General features: G+C 38.1%; 1 protein-coding gene and 1 long non-coding RNA gene across 2 annotated transcripts; one reads left to right on the top strand and one right to left on the bottom strand.

Moving 5' to 3' along the window:
* The first annotated feature begins 5,286 nt into the window (after positions 1-5,286).
* Positions 5,287-8,622, top strand: LOC310740275. Its single transcript, XR_014537615.1, has 2 exons — positions 5,287-7,610; positions 7,665-8,622. It is a non-coding gene; the product is annotated as an uncharacterized lncRNA (long non-coding RNA).
* Positions 7,924-11,530, bottom strand: tob1a (transducer of ERBB2, 1a). The gene is made up of 2 exons (XM_083566804.1): positions 11,237-11,530; positions 7,924-9,965 (listed from the first exon to the last, which is right to left on the bottom strand). The coding sequence occupies exon 2, from the start codon at positions 9,796-9,798 to the stop codon at positions 8,818-8,820; it is 981 nt and encodes a 326-aa protein (XP_083422930.1). The 5' UTR covers positions 9,799-9,965; positions 11,237-11,530; the 3' UTR covers positions 7,924-8,817.
* Positions 11,531-18,635: the final 7,105 nt, after the last annotated feature.

Raw genomic sequence — 18,635 nt, 5'->3', positions numbered from 1 at the left:
GCAGTGTGAATAAGAGATATTCAGCTGTATAACAGTGCAAGACTGGCTGCTGTTTTGTTCTTCTGTGCTTTCGTGTGTGTGTGTGTGTGTGTGTGTGTGTGTGTGTGTGTGTGTGTGTGTGTGTGTGTGTGTGTGTGTGTGTGTGTGTGTGTGTGTGCGTGTGTGTGTGCATGTGCGTGTGTGTGTGTGCATGTACTGACAAAGTTTCAGTGCAGACATCAGCAGGAACTGTGCAACTGGAGCTCTGCCAAGAGCTTTCTTAAATCATGTCGGCTTTTAACAAAGCCAGCTCTGCCCAGTGCACAACTTTTTCTTATTCTATAGACTAAAAATCATGTGCTCAAACATACAGAGACTCAGCTAAGCAAACATTATTACATCTTTCTTAGTACATTTGCTGGAATATATAAACCCCTGAGAAACATGCAGAAACACATAACTGTCATGGACTAATTCAGTGTGTATTTCTGCTTTGGGCACAGTAGTGGAATAGGTTCCAGATCTGCTGCAACCCTGACCAGGATTCAGCGCACCCAAGCCTAATTTGAAGTAATAAAATTTGGGACACAAAACATTTCATGCTCAAAAACTCTCTGTTCAGGATAAACTAACTAACTAACAATATGCATATAGTGTGATGCTTTATTTATTTATTTATTTATTTATTTTTTACAAATTATGTACAAGCTTTGTTGAAGAAACACATAAAACATGCAGCAATAAGACTGTAAGCTTAGTCAAATGTGACGTCACACAGACAGTCCCCTCACTCTCCCACCATGCTCTCTCACCAGCTTATCCCAGCAAGCCACAATGGTCCACTGCACACCCACGTGTCATACACTGTCCATCTTGACAGTGAAATCGCCCGTGAAATTTCCTAGGGCTGGGTGAGAGGGGAACCATGTGATTTGTGATTTCACAAATGCTTCTGCTTGGCTTTGCTTCAGATGAGGAGAGAATATTTCCGTCATGCTAACACCACAGTGGGAGCACAGAAGGAGCAAACCTTCTCCACTCAATGAACTCATAACCATGGAACCAGGATCAAAAGGGTCAAATCATGCAAATGTACAGCCTTATTCATTATAATAATGAAGAATTAAATAGTGTAATACCAGCCTGTATTAGGCAATCCTCTATTATTCTTCAAACCCATCTGGTTGTATTAGGCAAAGGGTGTTTAAATTACCTCAGCTACCCATGGTGTTGGACAGCTGTTTTTCTTATGCTCCTTGGAGAGGGCATGCAGGTAGTAAATCTCAGACCTGGCTCTGAGAATACAGAGACCCTAAACAGACCTGAAGCTACCCAGCCTTATTATCTGCTGATGAGGCCCATGTGCGGGACATCGTATTGGGGATTCGGGTCACATGCAGCTAGCAAACATTTTGTACAGCAGATCGAAGTCACTTATCTTTCCACTGACAAACTACATTTGTCATGTGTTTGTATGTATATGCTTTGAAACACATAAACAACCTAACAAATAAAAAGAATAAATGTGTGATGTCTACTGCATTGTTCATTAGGGTCTAAACACAAATGTATTAAGTGAACATCTATGTTCTGAATCTATTTGTTTCTGTAAAGCTGCATTGTGACTATTTCCATTGTTAAAAGTGCTATACAAATAAAACTAAATTGAATTGAGTTTGTTTGAGGATCATCATTTAGATGGAAAATTATATGCTATTTAAAGTCCACAAGTGCATTTTTCAAAAATGTATATGAATATTTTCTATGACTTAGGTGATATTTCTGAATAAATATATATATTTTTTTTAATAAATGCACATTAAATCATTAATTATCTATTACATAATCTATCTTTGCTGAATTATTCAATATAATGAGAATATGTTCAGAACTGATAGTAATGAACAACATAAACTCTCATTAAAGTCCTTAAGTAGATAGGTTGCTGTTATAGTACTTTGTCGAGTTTCATTCAATTAAATCATATTTAGCTAACGTGATTCAAAAGGAAAACATTTTTTAAGTTTATTAAACTTAAGTTAATTTCTGATCATTGGGCAAAAAATAATAATAACTATATAAATATAATATATAAATATATAAAGTATAATACTATGTAAATATATGAAGATTGGAGCCAGTTAATAGGTCAAATATTAAATAATTCAGTTTTAATTTAAATTCAAATAAAGCAGTTTCCTGCCTAAGGTCCACATTTTAGCCACAAAATTCTTTATCAGTGTCTGAGAGAGCAGAGACAGATGAGCATCCCTGGACAATTTAATCAAGGATTTTTAGTTTTGAATGCTTCAGAGGAAACATGCATGATAATGATCTGCCAAATATTTTTGCTAAATCTTGTGGAGATATTCTCATTATGCATCTAAATATGCATCTTTAAAAAAATAAACAGGTAAAGCATTAGCTAACCAAACCTTTTAATGTTTTACAGTATTAGTATAAGCCCACTATATGAACAAATGTTTGTAGAACATGTATCTATTTGCTGTTAAAATACTCTCCACTTTTCTGAGAAGATGCTCCGGTGATTTTGGAGTATAGTTGTTGAGATTTGTGCTCATTTATCCACCAGGACATTCAAAAAGTCATGTATTTATGTAGAGTGAGAAGGCAAGGTGTGCTTTCAGCATTCCAGTTTATTCCAACAGTTTTCAGTAGGTTTAAGGTCAAAGCTCTATAGCAGACCACTCAATGTCTTTCACTCCAAACCATGTAAAACATATCTCATGGTTCTTGCTTTGTACAGAAGGGCAATATCATGCTGGATCAGATTTGGGCTAGTTCAAGTGGAGAGAAAATGTAATGCTAAATCAAACAAAAACATCCTACACATCCTATTACTACAACTTTGTGGTGGCAGTTTGGGGAAGAACTACATATGGCTGGCAAAATCAGGTCTCATAATACTTTTGCCAATATAAAAGATATATACAGGAAAGGCAATGCTCAGAATAAAAGTGCAAGGAAAATTAATAGAGCTAGCACGCTACTAAAACCTTCACAGCATAAGGCTTCTTTTTATAAATGTTGATAATTAAGGTGGTTTTTACTACAGCACAGATCACGTGATTAACATAATTGTTAAAAACTGCATTCCTCTGCTATAGAACAAATTGGATTAGTAGATTTTGTAGGCCTGTTATTTTTTTCTTCACTTTTATCGTTAGTCAAGTGAATTATTACTACAGTAGCAGGAAATTTTGCACTCTTTTCATCATTAAATATCACACACATACCTCAACAGAATATTTTCCCCTTTACTTATAAAATAAGTAAGTAAAAAATGTAATGTCAGGCAGGTTAGATTTGTGGAGCTGGAGCTGTTTTAAATGCAGAGCTTGGAAATCCAGCTAATCTATCAGTGTATTTGGGAGAAATGCTTTTTTTTTTCTTTTTCAATTAATTGGTGCAAATACCATACATTTATACAGTTATGCAACACCGCTCATGGCAAGTAAAGCCACTCCACACCTCCCACATTCCCTCAAGTGTACTTAAATCATATGCACAAATAAGTCTCTGGATCTTGGTAAAGTGCAGACGCCACATAAAGCTATACTTGTATGTTGTACATACTGTATATACTGACAAAGACAGCGATGACAGAAAGATATGATTATTCATTCATTAATCATTTTTGCTTTTTTTATTTATGAGCTTGTTTTTTAAGGAAATTTTATTGTTTTTTTTTTAATATTATTTAATATCATTCTATTCAACGAGACACTAATCCAGTCACCAACTTCTCCATACTTTAATTAATGATCTTAAAGGTTGATGTTTATTGTCTGGAAATAAAATAAAAGTTATTTAGTAGCAGGAGAAGGGCGACTTACAAATGATAAGTTGACCAAAAAACAAACAAACAAACACTTATTTGTCTGTTAGTGGTAAGGTTTCCAGAAATAAACGCATAGTTCTTAAGATTAAAATGACTCAAGTTCCATAGATGGTATTTTATTCTAAATTATCATATTAAAGACCAGTTTTACTCCATACATTATAGTCTTTTTTCAAGAAGCCACAAATTGGATTACAAAATCCACAGCTATAGTTCTGCCAACAGAGTCACAGGCAAACTTCAAATTCTGCAGTCTTGTGTGTGGGGATGGGCTTTGCACAATATTCAGGTCAAACTAGAGTCAAAGCAGGGAGATCTTCAACACATAAGGAGGAATATGCTATGAACCAGCTTTAAGTTGTGGAATCATACTATATTGTTTAAATAACACATAATCAAGCTGCTACAAAGTTGGGCCACTGAGAATGAACACTGTGTTGGAGTAAATACTGCAGTTGTGTTGTGTGATCTGCCATACCCCTGTATTCTTTTACTCCTCACTGTCCCATGAACTATGGGGTTTTAGGGGAAATTTGCTTTTAAACATGTCTATGCATGTTAAAAAAAAATACAGTCAGCTACCTTATATTACATGGTAGGTAGTTTCTTTTGGCTTCTCCCGTTAGGGGTCGCCACAGCGGATCCTCCGCACGTTTGATTTGGCATATGTTTTACGCTGGATGCCCTTCCTAACGCAACCCTCCCCAATTTATCCGGGCTTGGGACCGGCACTGACAGTGGCTGGGGATGGTTCCCTGACCGGGAATCGAACCCGGGTCGCAGCGGTGAGAGCGCTGCATCTTAACCACTAGACCACCAGGGGACCTAGCTACCTTATATTACATAAGTAGGCATATTACTGGAAGCAAGAACCACTGCCTGAATGAGGAAGTTTAATCAAAGTTTTTCACTGGTCATTAATGAATCGAATAAAGTGATGTGCAAATACAAATAACGCTCAACGAAACTTATTTTCATAAACAATACATAAAGAAAGTAGAAGAAAATACATTATAAACCGTATCCCTATGACAGGACAGTAATTCAACTGCTAAATTTAGAGAAAAAAACATGCTTATATTATTTCTTATACAATATGCTAGACAAAAAACATCTCTGTTTCTCATAAAAATCTCAATTGTTGCATAACCTCATATACAGCATATCTTAGAAATTTGATATAAATATTGATTTGTAAAAAAATAAAAGAAGAAAATATCATGTCAGCCAGCCTGTAAACAACAGCTCTGTGAGTCAGTTGTGGGCACTGATTCCCATCTGCACCAGCCACCTGCAAAGCTTTTTACGGTACACACACACATTCTTTCTGTTCTTGTTTATTACAATGCAAGGCCTGAGGGAAATATTTCCCCACTGCCTCTCCGACTGAATTATTAAGATGTCCCAGTCCTTATGGGTTCACACTTATCTCTTTTCTGCCTACTACTGTTTTTTTTTTTTTTTGTTTTTTTTTGAGGGGGTGGGTGGGGGGTTAATATCTTTTCAGTCTCTGCCTCCATACTGTCACCTCTCAAGGAAAGAGAAATGTGTGAGTGTGAAATATTTTAGAAGGAAATAGGCATGGGTGTGTGAGGATCTGTGTGCATTTAACTGAACTCGCTGAGCTTTCAGTGTTGCGAGACCAGCTTAAACATTCCAGATGTGGAACATTCTGTAACACTCATCTGAGGACATCCTAGCAAGTTTTCTGAGCCAAAGGATAAATATTCCAAACATTAGTCAGATGAGAGTCCAGAAAAACAGAAAAATTATCTGCATAAACAGAAAGACATCAGGGAGTACCTAACTCTGATTCTAGAGGGATGCAATCGTGGATAGCTTGGTGATATTTCTCATTTACCACACCTACTACACCTGATAATTATATTGAGGTATCTTGAGTAGTGAATTCATTGAAGGGTGCTGGACACCTGTCCTCTAGGAAATACATAAGCTTGAAAATCTAACACAATCCTGCAACCATTACCACCTCATACGTCTCAATTCGTTTCACACTTTATCTAAAAGTGTCAAATGTTTTCTTGGGACAGAAAGAAAAACAGTAGCATCTCCAGTCACTTGCCACAACACTACATTTTTTGTGTCTTTTGAGACAGCTCATCCTCTTACTTACCCACTAGGCACAGTCAACAGTGACCTCGAGAAAGCTGCCATGTTTACCAGCTCATCACAAGTGCAGAGGCAGGGAAGTGAGAAAGGATTTCTTTCTCCCAGGTCTTGACTCTTCTTCTATTTTTGGTATTAGTACACAATAAGAGAAGGCAGTGGCATTTCCTGAAGCACTGACAAAATATGGTACATTATAAGGTAAACTCAGAACATATGTCTGGCAACAAAAAAATTTAATTAAAACAATTAAATGTTCACATACAAAAGAAAATGAAACCATAAAAGGCCTTAAAAAACAAATAATGCTAAACAGAGAATCGCCTATTAAAGCTTAGGCATCAGGTATTCATTTATAGTATAAATAAGATGAAGTGGTTATGGCTTGCTTGTAGTGATTTCTTCAATTCTCCATTTTGTCCAGTGGCCTGTTGTCTATTCGCTAAGCAAAAAAGAAAGCTAACCCTATAGCTTGTCTCTGATTTGATGAGCTTCAGCTAAATTATTTAAATAACTGCATGTTATTGAATAAGCAGAACACACTGTTCGTGTTTACAAAAATATTTTTCCCCCCATATGTTTGAGCTGCTAAAACACTTTGCTGGGTCTGCATATGAACTGTTGTCCACCCCTGGCCCCTGCTTTATACACTAGAGATAAGACAGCCCAGACGTCCTGTAATAGTAAGGATTGGACAGAAATCATACACAGGGGTGGGTTTTGTGTGTCAGTGTTAAGTGATGAAGACTTAAAGATTCTAGAAAATAGGCCAGTACATGTGACAAACTGTTTTGAAGCAACACCATATGGAGTAAAACTGCTGCAATAGCTAAAACACAAAAAAAAAATTAAAAAAATGTATATTGCTCACAAAAAATAAATGAAAGAAAAAGTAAATGAAATGAAAGTCATTTGGTAGAATCATACAACACGCAGCTTTTTTAGCTTCACCAAACTACAATAACCAAATACCAAAGGGCCACATCATTTTATCATAAGGAGCAATACATTTACTGTTCAATCCAGAAAGTGAGATGTAAACTGTACATATGTAAATACTTATTTAAACTTCCCACTCAGCTGTCACTTCTCACTCAAGACTACTAATCAGGGAGCCTAATGTAGGCTGAATTTACTTCTTGCAGTTGGGGGAGCAATTAAGTCATGTTATCTGCCATTTTTAGAACTTGCTGAGAGCAGTCTTCTCCACCTGTTTGTGCACGTGTGGTAAAAATAGGGGGGAAAAAAGGCTGAAGGCCCCAGAAAGACCAGCCCCCTTACCCAACCTTCATAATCTATCTGTAAAACCATGCAGGGCTATATCATAGTCACACAGGGGAAGACAGAATGAGATTAGCCTAGAGGGTACATCAATACTCTGCCAAAGGAACACCACACCCCACCACCAAGGCTTGTTCCAACAGACCAGTCCTGCCATTTCAAGGACATTAGAGCTATTAGTAAAGCATCACTGAGGCTGAGAGGCAGGGCTGTAAAATTTGAAGACATTCCCATGGACATTAATATGGTTTTACTTCTAAATGTTGTCTGGCATTTCCAAAGATAAACATTTTATATATTGTGTGGAAATGCCTTATAAAAAATTACCTATGGCTGATGTTATTTTATTGATATGTATACAGTGACAGACCCTAATATGAAGTAATATGAAGATGTTAAGTGCCATTTGATTTAGGTGCAATAATCTCAAATTAAATGGTAAAAAAATATTTTAAAAAATAAAGATGAAAGAATAGTTGTAAGTTAATTTTTTTTTTTTTTATATATATATATATACATTTGTTGTATTTAAATGTGTGCTTGGTTTTATGTTTTGGATGTTTCATAATTTCCTTACAAATTGCTCAGCTAAACTGTGAAAAGCATGGAAGACGTTTTAATCATGTGTAACAAAGTCCTGGCATTATAGGGGAAGAAATATTTAGACAAGAAAATATTTTCAAGAATTTTAATACAAACTTAATAAACTATCAGTCCCTCTTAACATGTAAGACACTGACTCAATACTTTTGTTATACCGTGTGTTTTTATCAAGTATTGCACGATGTAGGTACAAAATTAATATACGTAGATTACATTTTTTTCCATAATATAGCAAAAATCTTAAATTTTAACAGAAAATACAACTTTTTTTTCAGAAAAAAGCAAATATCCTTAAATCCCACCACTACGGAATATTCTGTACACAATTCTCAGAATACTCAATGTTTTTAAAGATGGATTCATTTTACAATTTCAATAAAAAAAGAAATAACACAAAAGCTGCTGCAGCCATCACAGATCACTGGAGTAGTAAAAAGATATAAATGCAATACCATGTTGTAGAAACAATATATACTCTGATATTTTACAAACTCTGTACTAAATTAAATTATACAATTAGAAAAAAGACCAGGAATTTTCCACTTAGTATTTATGTGCCAATCCTTTGAAAATTGGCTGTCCAGCTATATCTTAAATACTGTAAGAGGCCTTGTGTTTTAATTCCTCATAGAGTTATCTTAAAACAGTCAATAAAAAATAATTTTGTGCTTGGTTGGCAAAAAAACAAAAACAACGTTGAGTTTAGGTAACCAAGCTTGGACATATAGTACTACAAGCTTCATCATAAAAAAAAGAATAACAAAAGAAAACTCAAGGGGGCAAAGTAATTCACCCTCGGGCTCATGCTCCTTGACTTGTACACTGGGACTGTACAGTTAACATGTAAGCTTTTCCTTTTTTGCGCTTTACTATTTTTTTCCTCTTTTTCTGAATTTTAGAAAATAAGCACCCCCATCTAATCCCCAGTCACATATCTCTGGTCATTGTAGTAGCATCTTTGTTTCCTAGTTGGCCATTACTGGCTGGAATTGCTGGTTAGAATACTGCATGTTGCTCAGGCTGAAGTTTAGGCCATCCATCAGGGACTTCTCATTTAGGCCCCCATAGGTGGCGAACACGTCAAAGGCATTATTGTACTGGAGAGGGCTGAGACTTAGACCGAGTGAGCTTTCTCCTGGGAACATTGCACTTGGACTGCCTTGGCCCTGGAGGCTGGGGAACACAAACTCCTTGGCATTTGGGGAGAGGGCCGAGGTCTTCTGCTGCTGTCCGCTCAAGCCGAGGCCGTAAAGTGAGTGCATTGAAGTGGAGATGGCTTTCTGCTTCAGGAGGTTGTTCACATTCAAACCCAGGTTGGTGGGGGAGCTTCGTGCCACCTTACCGCCATTGCGACCACTACTCTTCATCTTGGTGGATCCGAATTTTGTGGCAGCAAATGTGGCAGTGGTAAAGGTTAAAGGCTGGGTGGAGCGGGGCATGAAGGTGGGGCTAACGGCAGCTGATTGGCCGAAAGGAGGGGACGGTGAGCTGGATGTGGGTGACGGTCCCACAGGCTCAGTGATTGGCATGAAAACCTGGGCCTCAGGGTTAAAGCTGTTCTTGATCTCCTTGTCCAACTCCAGCCCATTCTCATTACTATCATCCACATAGAGCACCTTGACAGGTCCTTTTTCTCCAATCTGATAAGACACCTCAAACGGATCGATCCAAACGCTGAGATCCTGAGGCAGGTTGTTGCGCACATCTTCGATGTCTAACCCACTCTCTTTGGCTGCTTGCTCAACGACCGGGTCCACTTTCTCCCCAACGTGAATACAGCGGAACCCAGACCCTTTGTATGGCTTGTCCGGGTACCAGTGCCCCTCGTACTTTTGCTTAAGCTGCCGCTCCAGCTCCTCACCAAAAATGTTGACACGACGCCTTGGCAGCTTATTGTACAAGTACGAAATGATAAAGTTGAGTGCTACTTGGATTTCAAGCTGCATAGCTGCTAAACTGGCCAGGTGCAAAATAATAGTATTTTCCAGAAGTCGCTTGAAATCTCACGTGGTATCGAGCCTTGCACAATACAAGGTTCAGCTGGAGCCAGGCAAATGAACAAAGTGCTGGTTGCTGCGAAAATTTCTTCTTCCACAGATGGGTGATCCAGTTCCTTTAAGAGAAGCAAAAGAGAGCAGTGTTTAATTTTAATTTCTTTGAAGAAAAAAAAAATGGCCAGAGCATTCATGATTTCACCACCAGTGTCAGGTGCTCTAGTGCTTCATCTTTAACGTGTGGAATAGAAATCATGACGCCCCAGTGAATGTAAAGGCTATGAGGCGCTTAAAACGGATTTAAATGCATGCCGGATTGTATCGCAAAAAAACAAAAAAATAGAAACGTGCTTCAACAAAAAATAATTTTCAAACATCAGGGTCTGCTGCAGTGGTGCAAGGTGAAAATTCACTATTTTTATTTTTGCACGGATAAATTGACGGCAGAACCTGTTTATAATCGCTGGCAACAGTTTGCGCTGGGGGGCAAAAGGAGGCAGGCAGCCAGGCAGGAGGGCAGGCAGCCCTGTCGACGTCAGCGCGCGTGCTATAAGCGGTCTGGCGTCAGAGCCACGCAGCTCTCTGGGCTGATCGCGTTACATAATAACGAGCTTCCACTACAACGCACACATACCACTGTAGCCAACCGAACCGAGTCCTTATCCTCCAGCTGGAAAACATGTCCACCATTGTGTATTTATTTGTACAAGATGCCCTGTGCAGACATTACCAGCAGCATGATAGGAAGGTGCTAGAATGTTGAAAAAGCTCTCGGTATGCTGTCAGCAGACAGTAACGGGACTGACTGCGGCTATAGGAGGTCTAAGATACTTTATTAAACATGCATACGAGATTAGAGATGTTTCTAGAAGATGGAGGCAAAAAAAAAAACAACGTTTCGGATACTCAACCTTGCGGGTTTTTTCCCACGACTACGAAGTCTGTAATAGAGTGTGTAATAATAAGGAAATTCATAGAAATATGGAAAGAGTCTATTTATTGCTCTGAATCATGAAGCATGCAGTTCCTTGCAGCGTTTACTCGGAAGAAATCGGGCTTTTTAAGCCACGTTTCACGAATAACCGGTTCATTTTAGTTAATAATCGCACAAGAAGACGTTTGACGATTAGAAACGGGAAAAATGCTTAAAATAAAAAGATTATAATGCTAAAGCTGAGAGTTTGACTAGAGTTCGCAACCCCTCCCTGATACTGAAACCTCTCTTACTGACGCAGTAACTTGGCAGCATACTGAAGTTGTTTCTTATGCATAATACAACACTGCACTGCATTTTCCACACGGACAACTCAACCTAAATGCAACATACAAAATAAAAAAAAACTGATAAATTTTGGCAAAACAATGTAACGTAAAATGAACATGTACTTACTTTAGTAAAAAAAAGGGGGTTCGCAGTAGTTGAAGTACCGTTAACTAGTGCAAATAGAAAATAGTAGATATAAATACTTTCTTTACATCAAGAAACTTAACATTTAAAAAAAAAAGGTATTCCAGTTCGGAGATGTAAATTCTGCTTTCGCTGAACCTTCTCCAAAGCGCCTTTCCACCCTCAGTACCTGGGTGTTTTTTTACAACTTCGTCTCCGCTTGCTTGTCATCCTCCTGTATTTATAGTTTTCCTCCGCCATCGACACGAGGTGGGCTGTGATACGGTTTCAAAGGTCAAAACAAATACGGACTCTGCGTTCGAAACTGTGATTGGCTCTCCCCGGAAATAAACCCGCCCACACTATGAGGTTCTTCATGCTGATTGGTGCGTTTCGCCATCAAATAAAAAAGTGCATTCATTTCATTACACAGGGTTTCGCCCGTTAAAGGGACTTGACGTCACATGTACCTAGTTCCACTTCACAGGTCTTAACAGAAAGTTTGACAAACAAGACTCTTTAATAAATATAAGAAGGTATTCGAACTCATTTAGCAAAATGTTTTACCTTAAGCGCATCTAATTAGTCTTTAATTAGTTGTTTGCAAAAAGCTATGCATGTTAATCGCGGAAAGATAAAAAAAAAAAAAGCCTAATCAGTATGGGAGTTGTTCTTTTTCCAGTAGGTTTTTTATATAGCTGTATAATTGGCCATTTGGTTCATGGAAGACTGTGAAGATTTTGTTTTCTGTTTGTTTTACACGTTAATTCGTAAACAGTTTATATCAGTTTTCCTTTTAAACATGAGCTCGGAGCTGAGGGAGCGTCTGAGCGGAGAGATACAGTGGCAGTGGGCGGGGCTCTGTGCCGTCAGCAGGAAGAAAAAATAGAAACGCTGATTGGCTTAAAATCTGCCCGGAGCTTCTAGTGAATGGTGTGTATAAATGGGGACAAAACCAACATGGAACCCCATAGTACTAACACATACATATTTACTATGCATTATTATAGAAGCTATAAAACACATTTGAGCCCTTTTAAGCCCTCATTTAAGCTTTTTAAGTTTTCAACTTAAAGTAAATGAACTTAAAACAGTAATGGTGGATCCATTCACTGCTACCTGACAATTGCTTACTATATTAGTGTGTTTCATGATCTTGTGTACTTCCATTAAAGAAAAAATCATGAAACAGAGAGTAAAAGATGTTGGTTGTGTGTTATCTGCTACAAGCCCTTGCCATGGTTCCCTCTCTGCATACTGTACTATGTTATACTACATTTGCACTTGTTTCTCAGTCTGTAAACTAAATTAGAATAATTCAGAATTATGAACTTCTTTTATATCTTTAATCATTATATAATGAAATTCATTGTTTCAAGGCCAGGGAGGTACCTTTGGCGCCAGATGCAAAATTCCCACTTCCTTTGTCTATTAAGCATTAGTCTCACCTGATGATTGTATTGTGTTTGTAATTCTGTTTGCTTGTATCCAAGTAAACCAGCTAATGGACCAGTGAAACAAAAAACACATCTATCTTAAGTAAAATGGCCATTTTAATTCAATTAACTGACAAGCCTGACGTAAGTCATTAGTTAGCCTTCTAACAAGATGACTACTTTGACCATTTGATTTTAAAATCTCTCTTCCTTTAACAAAAAAATATATATATAGTTTTTTTTTATTATTTAAAATTGAGCATTGCTTTCTATTGTAATATAGAATGTAAGACAGGACATTTTTAAAGATGAATCAGGATCTATTAAATATTATTAAATAAAATATACTATTATTTGTTGTTTTGTTGTTGTTATTGTTATTATTGTTGTAACAATCTGCAAACTAAAAAAAAAAAAAAAATCATACCTGGGTCTCTTTCTTTATCTATTATAATTATTCATTTATCCTTTTTGAGTAATGGCCTTATCATGGCCAGGGTTTGGTGGATCAAAAGCCTACTGGGTATATTTGATGCAAGGGAGGAAAATTAATCCCTAATGAGAAATTTGTTCTATTGCAGGGCACCATATTCACAAACAATCAGACACTCATTCATACCTAGGAGTGATTTCTACAGCCTACCTGCATATTGTTTTTGGAGTGATGCAAAAAAAAAAAAACCAGCGAATCCAAAAGAAACTCACATAAAAACTGGAAAAGCATGCAAAACCCTATTCTGATAATAATCCAAGCATAGTTTTAAATCGGGGGCACTGAAGCTGCAATCTTATGTAACACTATACTGCATAAATTGTTTTTTAGCTAGTGTTTCTTGAAAGCAAATCCAAGGCCACTTCAGTTTTTATAAGTTTTTATGTCAATATATTCATATATGTTGCATACTATTACTGAGGCAATGACATTACAGAATTCATCATTACTAGTAACCTAAGTTAATTTGGAATTAAATGCATGCCATAATTTTTGTTATCTTGTTAGAAGACAAACAAGTGGACATGCAACTTTCTGTGAGAAGCGCAGCAGTGGCATCAACACACAAACAATCTGTACACTACTATATTTATGAGTTAGCTAAATAACTTTTAACATATTAATCATCTTGGAACTACATAACTATTTGTGTTAATTTGATCCTCATCTATCTGCAGTGACTAGCAGCACAATAATGCTTTATTATAATAATAATAATAATAATAATAATAATAATAATAATAATAATTATTATTATTATTATTATTATTATTGTTGTTGTTGTTGTTGTTGTTGTTGTTGGTGTCTTCCAGTTAATCCAATGACTGGTACACACATCCCAGTCTTTGCTACTATTTGTTTTTGTCAGGGAATGTGTTCATCAGAATGCGGAAAATACACAGTCTCAGTAACTTTCATCAAGCCATGGGTGTCCCAGACGGGCTGGTTGATCTCCTGGGAATTTCCCACACAACAGTCTCTAGAGTTTATACAGAATGGTGCAAAAGCAAAAAAACATTCTCTGAGCAGAGTATTTGAAGGCTGAAACACCTTGTGATAAGAGAGATCAGAAGGAAAGTCCAGATTGGTTTAAGCTGAAAGGAATGACATAGCAACTTTAAGGATTCAGTAACTTACTCTTGTTGATATTATACTGTATATTGGAGACGAATGATCAGCTGTGGCGACCCCTAAAGGGAGCAGCCAAAAGAAGAAGAGGAAGATATATATTATTCGTCTCCAATATACAGTGTATATATATATATATATATATATATATATATATATATATATATATATATATATATATATATATATATATATATATATATATATATATGCATGAGACATATTATAATAGTGCTTATCTGGATATCCATATAGCATCACATTAAGCGTTGCCTGGGGAACAGTGCTGATGTGTAGCCATGTTTAATGGCTGTGTTATTTTTGCCTTGCTGCAGCCAACAGAAGGCAAGCTCATTTCCAGGAAAAAGCCAGGACAGAGAACTTTCCCTGATTGGACTGGTTACTGACAGTGTTTAACATGAGAGTCACACACACAAATGCAGCCTTGGTTGCTCCTAATCCCTCCTCCCACTTTTTCTCCCAGACTTTTATTTGTGAGTCTTAGGCTGAGAGCTTTTATTTATTTATTTTTTACGTCATTCATTCATTGTTGTTATTTATTTTAGGCCCTCTGAGGCAGGTTCACACAATGGACAAATGCTCATCCCCTCTTTTGATGTAGCATTTACAGTAGGAGGGGGTGCGTGAGAATAGAAGGGGTGATGGAGATAAAAGGAAGGTCAAATGAAGTGGGTGTAAGAATGTAAAATGTTAAATGTGAAAATTTAAATGAATGTTAGTTACACTTTGGTATTTAGCACGATGGCCTTCGTAGGCCTGCATGACATTCATGTGTTTGGTGTTAAATAATTAAAGCTTAAAACAATGTTTCTAAGCCTGGTTTTTGTGCACAACCTGTACACCTTCACTATTAGTACACTGACCCAACCTAGAATTTAAATAGGCTTTATGTTACCCTTTAAGAACTGGCTCACTGATCCACAGAATCCAAAATAAACCATGTGTAGTATGGAGGTCTAATACTTTAAACCACACTGACAATTTCAATGGATGTGGTAGCTCAGTGGTTAAAATGTTGGACTTCTGATGCCAAAGTTTGGTCTTGAGTTTAAATCCCAAAACCACCAAGCTGCCAGTCCTGGGTCTTTGAGAAAGGCCATTAACCCTAAACTGCTTAGTTGTAAGTCACTCTGGATAAGGACATATTCCAAATGCCATACATTTAGATGGATAATTTCCTATATATAAATATATAACTCTAGATGTTGTCCTAGTTGAGCCTTGCCTTCAAATAAAATGTCTCTAGATTATGTATGTAACCCTAGTTCCCTGAGGAAACGAGACGCTGGTTTGAAACGCTTTGTCCACGCTCTGAATTACATGTGAAATCCGCCCAATAGGCAAGTCGTAACGTCATCTGCAAAAACCAGGAAGCTACAAAATGGCTGATCGATGGTAGCGACATTAGCTTCTAAAAAAAGAGAAGGTAAGCGCCGCAGGGATGCAGGGAGTATGGCCTGTTGACGAAGTGTCTCATTTTCTCAGGGAACCAGGGTTACATATGTAGCCTAGAGACTTTCCCTTTCAGGAACTCGAGCTGCGTCGAAACGCTTTGTCACGAGAGGGTGTTTCCCCAGCGACTGCCCCCAGGGCAGGGTACAATAAGCCGCGATAGCGGACAGGTACACCCTTTAGGGTGGACGAGGCCAACTCTGTGGCAAACTGTTTCTGGGCCTAACTGATGGCTCACTCCACGTAGAAAACAGCTGCCATCTAGCATCATACGACCTCCTCATGGAGGGAGCTCTGGAATGGAGGATGGTCTCAATCTGCCGTCCTTCTTCGGAACAACGAAGTACTGACTGTAGTAGCCTAACTCTCTGACTAAGGGAGGAACCACCTCGATGGCCCCTTTCCTTAGGAGGGTGCGCATTTACTGTTCCAGGACCAGAGCCTGCTTGTGTCCCACCATGGTAGCACACATCCTGTTGAACCGGGGAGGGGAGGACCCGAATTGAATTAAGTAGCCTACCGCTATTGTATGCAGGATTATATCTGGCAGCTCTTCCCAAGCTGCCAGGAAATCTCTCAAGGGAACCAGCCTCTTGAGGCAGGCCTCTGACCCTCCCAGAGTGGCTGGAGCAGTGCCCTGCACCCGTTGGATCTCTCAGGCAGAGATGGAGGGAGACAACCGCTGGAGGGAGGCTGCGCCCCAAAGCACATCCTGCAGTAGGGCTAACAGCCTGGCCTCCTGTGCCAAGGCATCTGATCAGAGAACCAACCCCTCGGGGCTGGCCCCAGACCTTCTCAGAGCAGCTGGAGTGGTACCCTGCAGCCATTGTGAGCAGCCCCTAAGAGATCGGCAAGGGAGGCATTGCTTAAACGCCATTGACTGTTTTGCTGACTCCTCAAACCTATCTACGACTGTGTCAACCGCGTCGCCGAAAAGGCCAGAAGTAGCTATCGGGGCATTTAAAAGAAAAGCCCTGTCCCTGTCGGGAATCTCCACAGATGAGCCACAGATGCCTTTCTCACCCAGCCAAGCTAACACTAGCTTGGACACAACTCGCGTCATTACCTCCAGTAGCTCGTCGAACGGAACAGGCTGTGAGGAGTCCGTGAGATCACTAGCTTCAAAGATTTCTCCCTCCTCGGAGGAAGAAACCTGGAGCTCCACGTCGCATACGCCAGGAGAAGAAAAAATTTCAGAGCGAGTGCTTTCCTCAGGGAAGGGGAGCTCGGCCCAACAGGAGAGGCTGGAGAGGACTCATCAGTCTCCATGCCTTCTGCTAGGTTGGCCTGCCAGCTTTGCCTCGGCGAGAGCGGGACCTGAGCCGCGAGGGAGATCACTCTCCTTGAAGAGTGATCTACGCGACATCGCCCGTGGATGACGTCACAACTTGCCTATTGGCCGGATAAATAGACTGACATGTCTGTACACATGCACTAAAAATAAATCTTTTTCACGTTTCATTAAATATAAACTTTTTCAACCAACAAGCTTCCAGATGTGAACACATATGACAGCTCTACCTGCCACACCATTAGCTCAAAATGGCATCTTATGTAATACAGCAACAATGCATTCAGTCTATAGTTTGCTGCAGAAAAGTGCCTGGGCTTGCTGAAAAGCCCTGCAAGACCTGTTCTGTGTCAACAGCAATGAAAAAATACCTTTTTATTGAATGCTTGCTCTCACTGGGGAAAAAGAGAGAGAGAAAAACGAGAGCAGGCCAAGAAGCTTTCCTTGCCTCCTAATGAGGTTAGAGTGTTTTCTTACTTTTGGAAAAAAGAATTAGGTCCTAACTTAAGACACCCTTAGGGAAATGAGAGTGTCAGCAAAGTCAGCAACTTTTCACAAGTTATGTTGAATATAATTATTGCTGATAGTGATTTGATAGAATTATGCACTCCTCAAATGTGTGCAATGTAGTAGAGATTTACATTAAAGCATATAACAACCTAAATATGTTTCTAAATTAAAAGCTAAAAAGTGACAAGGTACATCAGGCTTCACACTCTCAATTCTGATATAGAATAAAGGCACAAAATCACACATATGACTGGAAATGATTCATGAGCCATTACATTTTTTTTTTCTTATTATTACTCTACTGTAGTCTTAATGGGCTTAACAGACGTTGAAATAGTTTGTGTTGAATTTGTTAGTAATTGTTACTTTAAGATATTTTATACACACAATCACACTAAAACAAATGTTCCATGAAGGCATGTGGTAAAAAAATCACACAAATAAACCATAAGAATGTTGTGAATAGTTAAATGTAGTTTAGAATTGTATGTGTTCCTATGTGTTGATGTTAAGAGAATTATTAAATTTTTTTGTACATTTATCATGAGATCGGTATACACAAATGAGCAACAACAGCACAAATTGTATATTTCTAAATAAAAAAAATATTGATATTAAATATTGTCTATATAAAAAGTATGTATAGTTCCCAGTGCTGACAGAAATATTAGAGAAAAAGACTAAATTATATAGTTCTTTTAAGCCTTCTCACCACATCCCTTTCATTATGGCTGAGTAAATTAGGAATGCTAGGTCAGTAGTTAGATGTCTCTGTAGTGTCAGCTGATACAGGCACCATCTGAGCCATGAAACAAGCTTTTACTCAAATTGAACCAATTTTGTAATAAAACAAAAAAAGCTAGCAAGAAAAATTAAATAATAAACAAACATGAAAGGGTAATACAAAAAAGAGTATTTTCACAATGTTCTTTAACTAAATGTACAACATGTTTTTATATTCTCTATATTTCTTTTGTATTTTAATCATTAGTTTCTGATTTTCATGTTGCAAAAAAATAACATTTATTCACATGTGATCAACAAAAGCTGTGATGGCACATTACTGCAATT

This window comes from Silurus aristotelis (assembly GCF_946808225.1).
Source record: "Silurus aristotelis genome assembly, chromosome: 17".
NCBI classification, from domain to species: domain Eukaryota; kingdom Metazoa; phylum Chordata; class Actinopteri; order Siluriformes; family Siluridae; genus Silurus; species Silurus aristotelis.
This window is presented reverse-complemented; position numbering and strand designations above follow the sequence as displayed.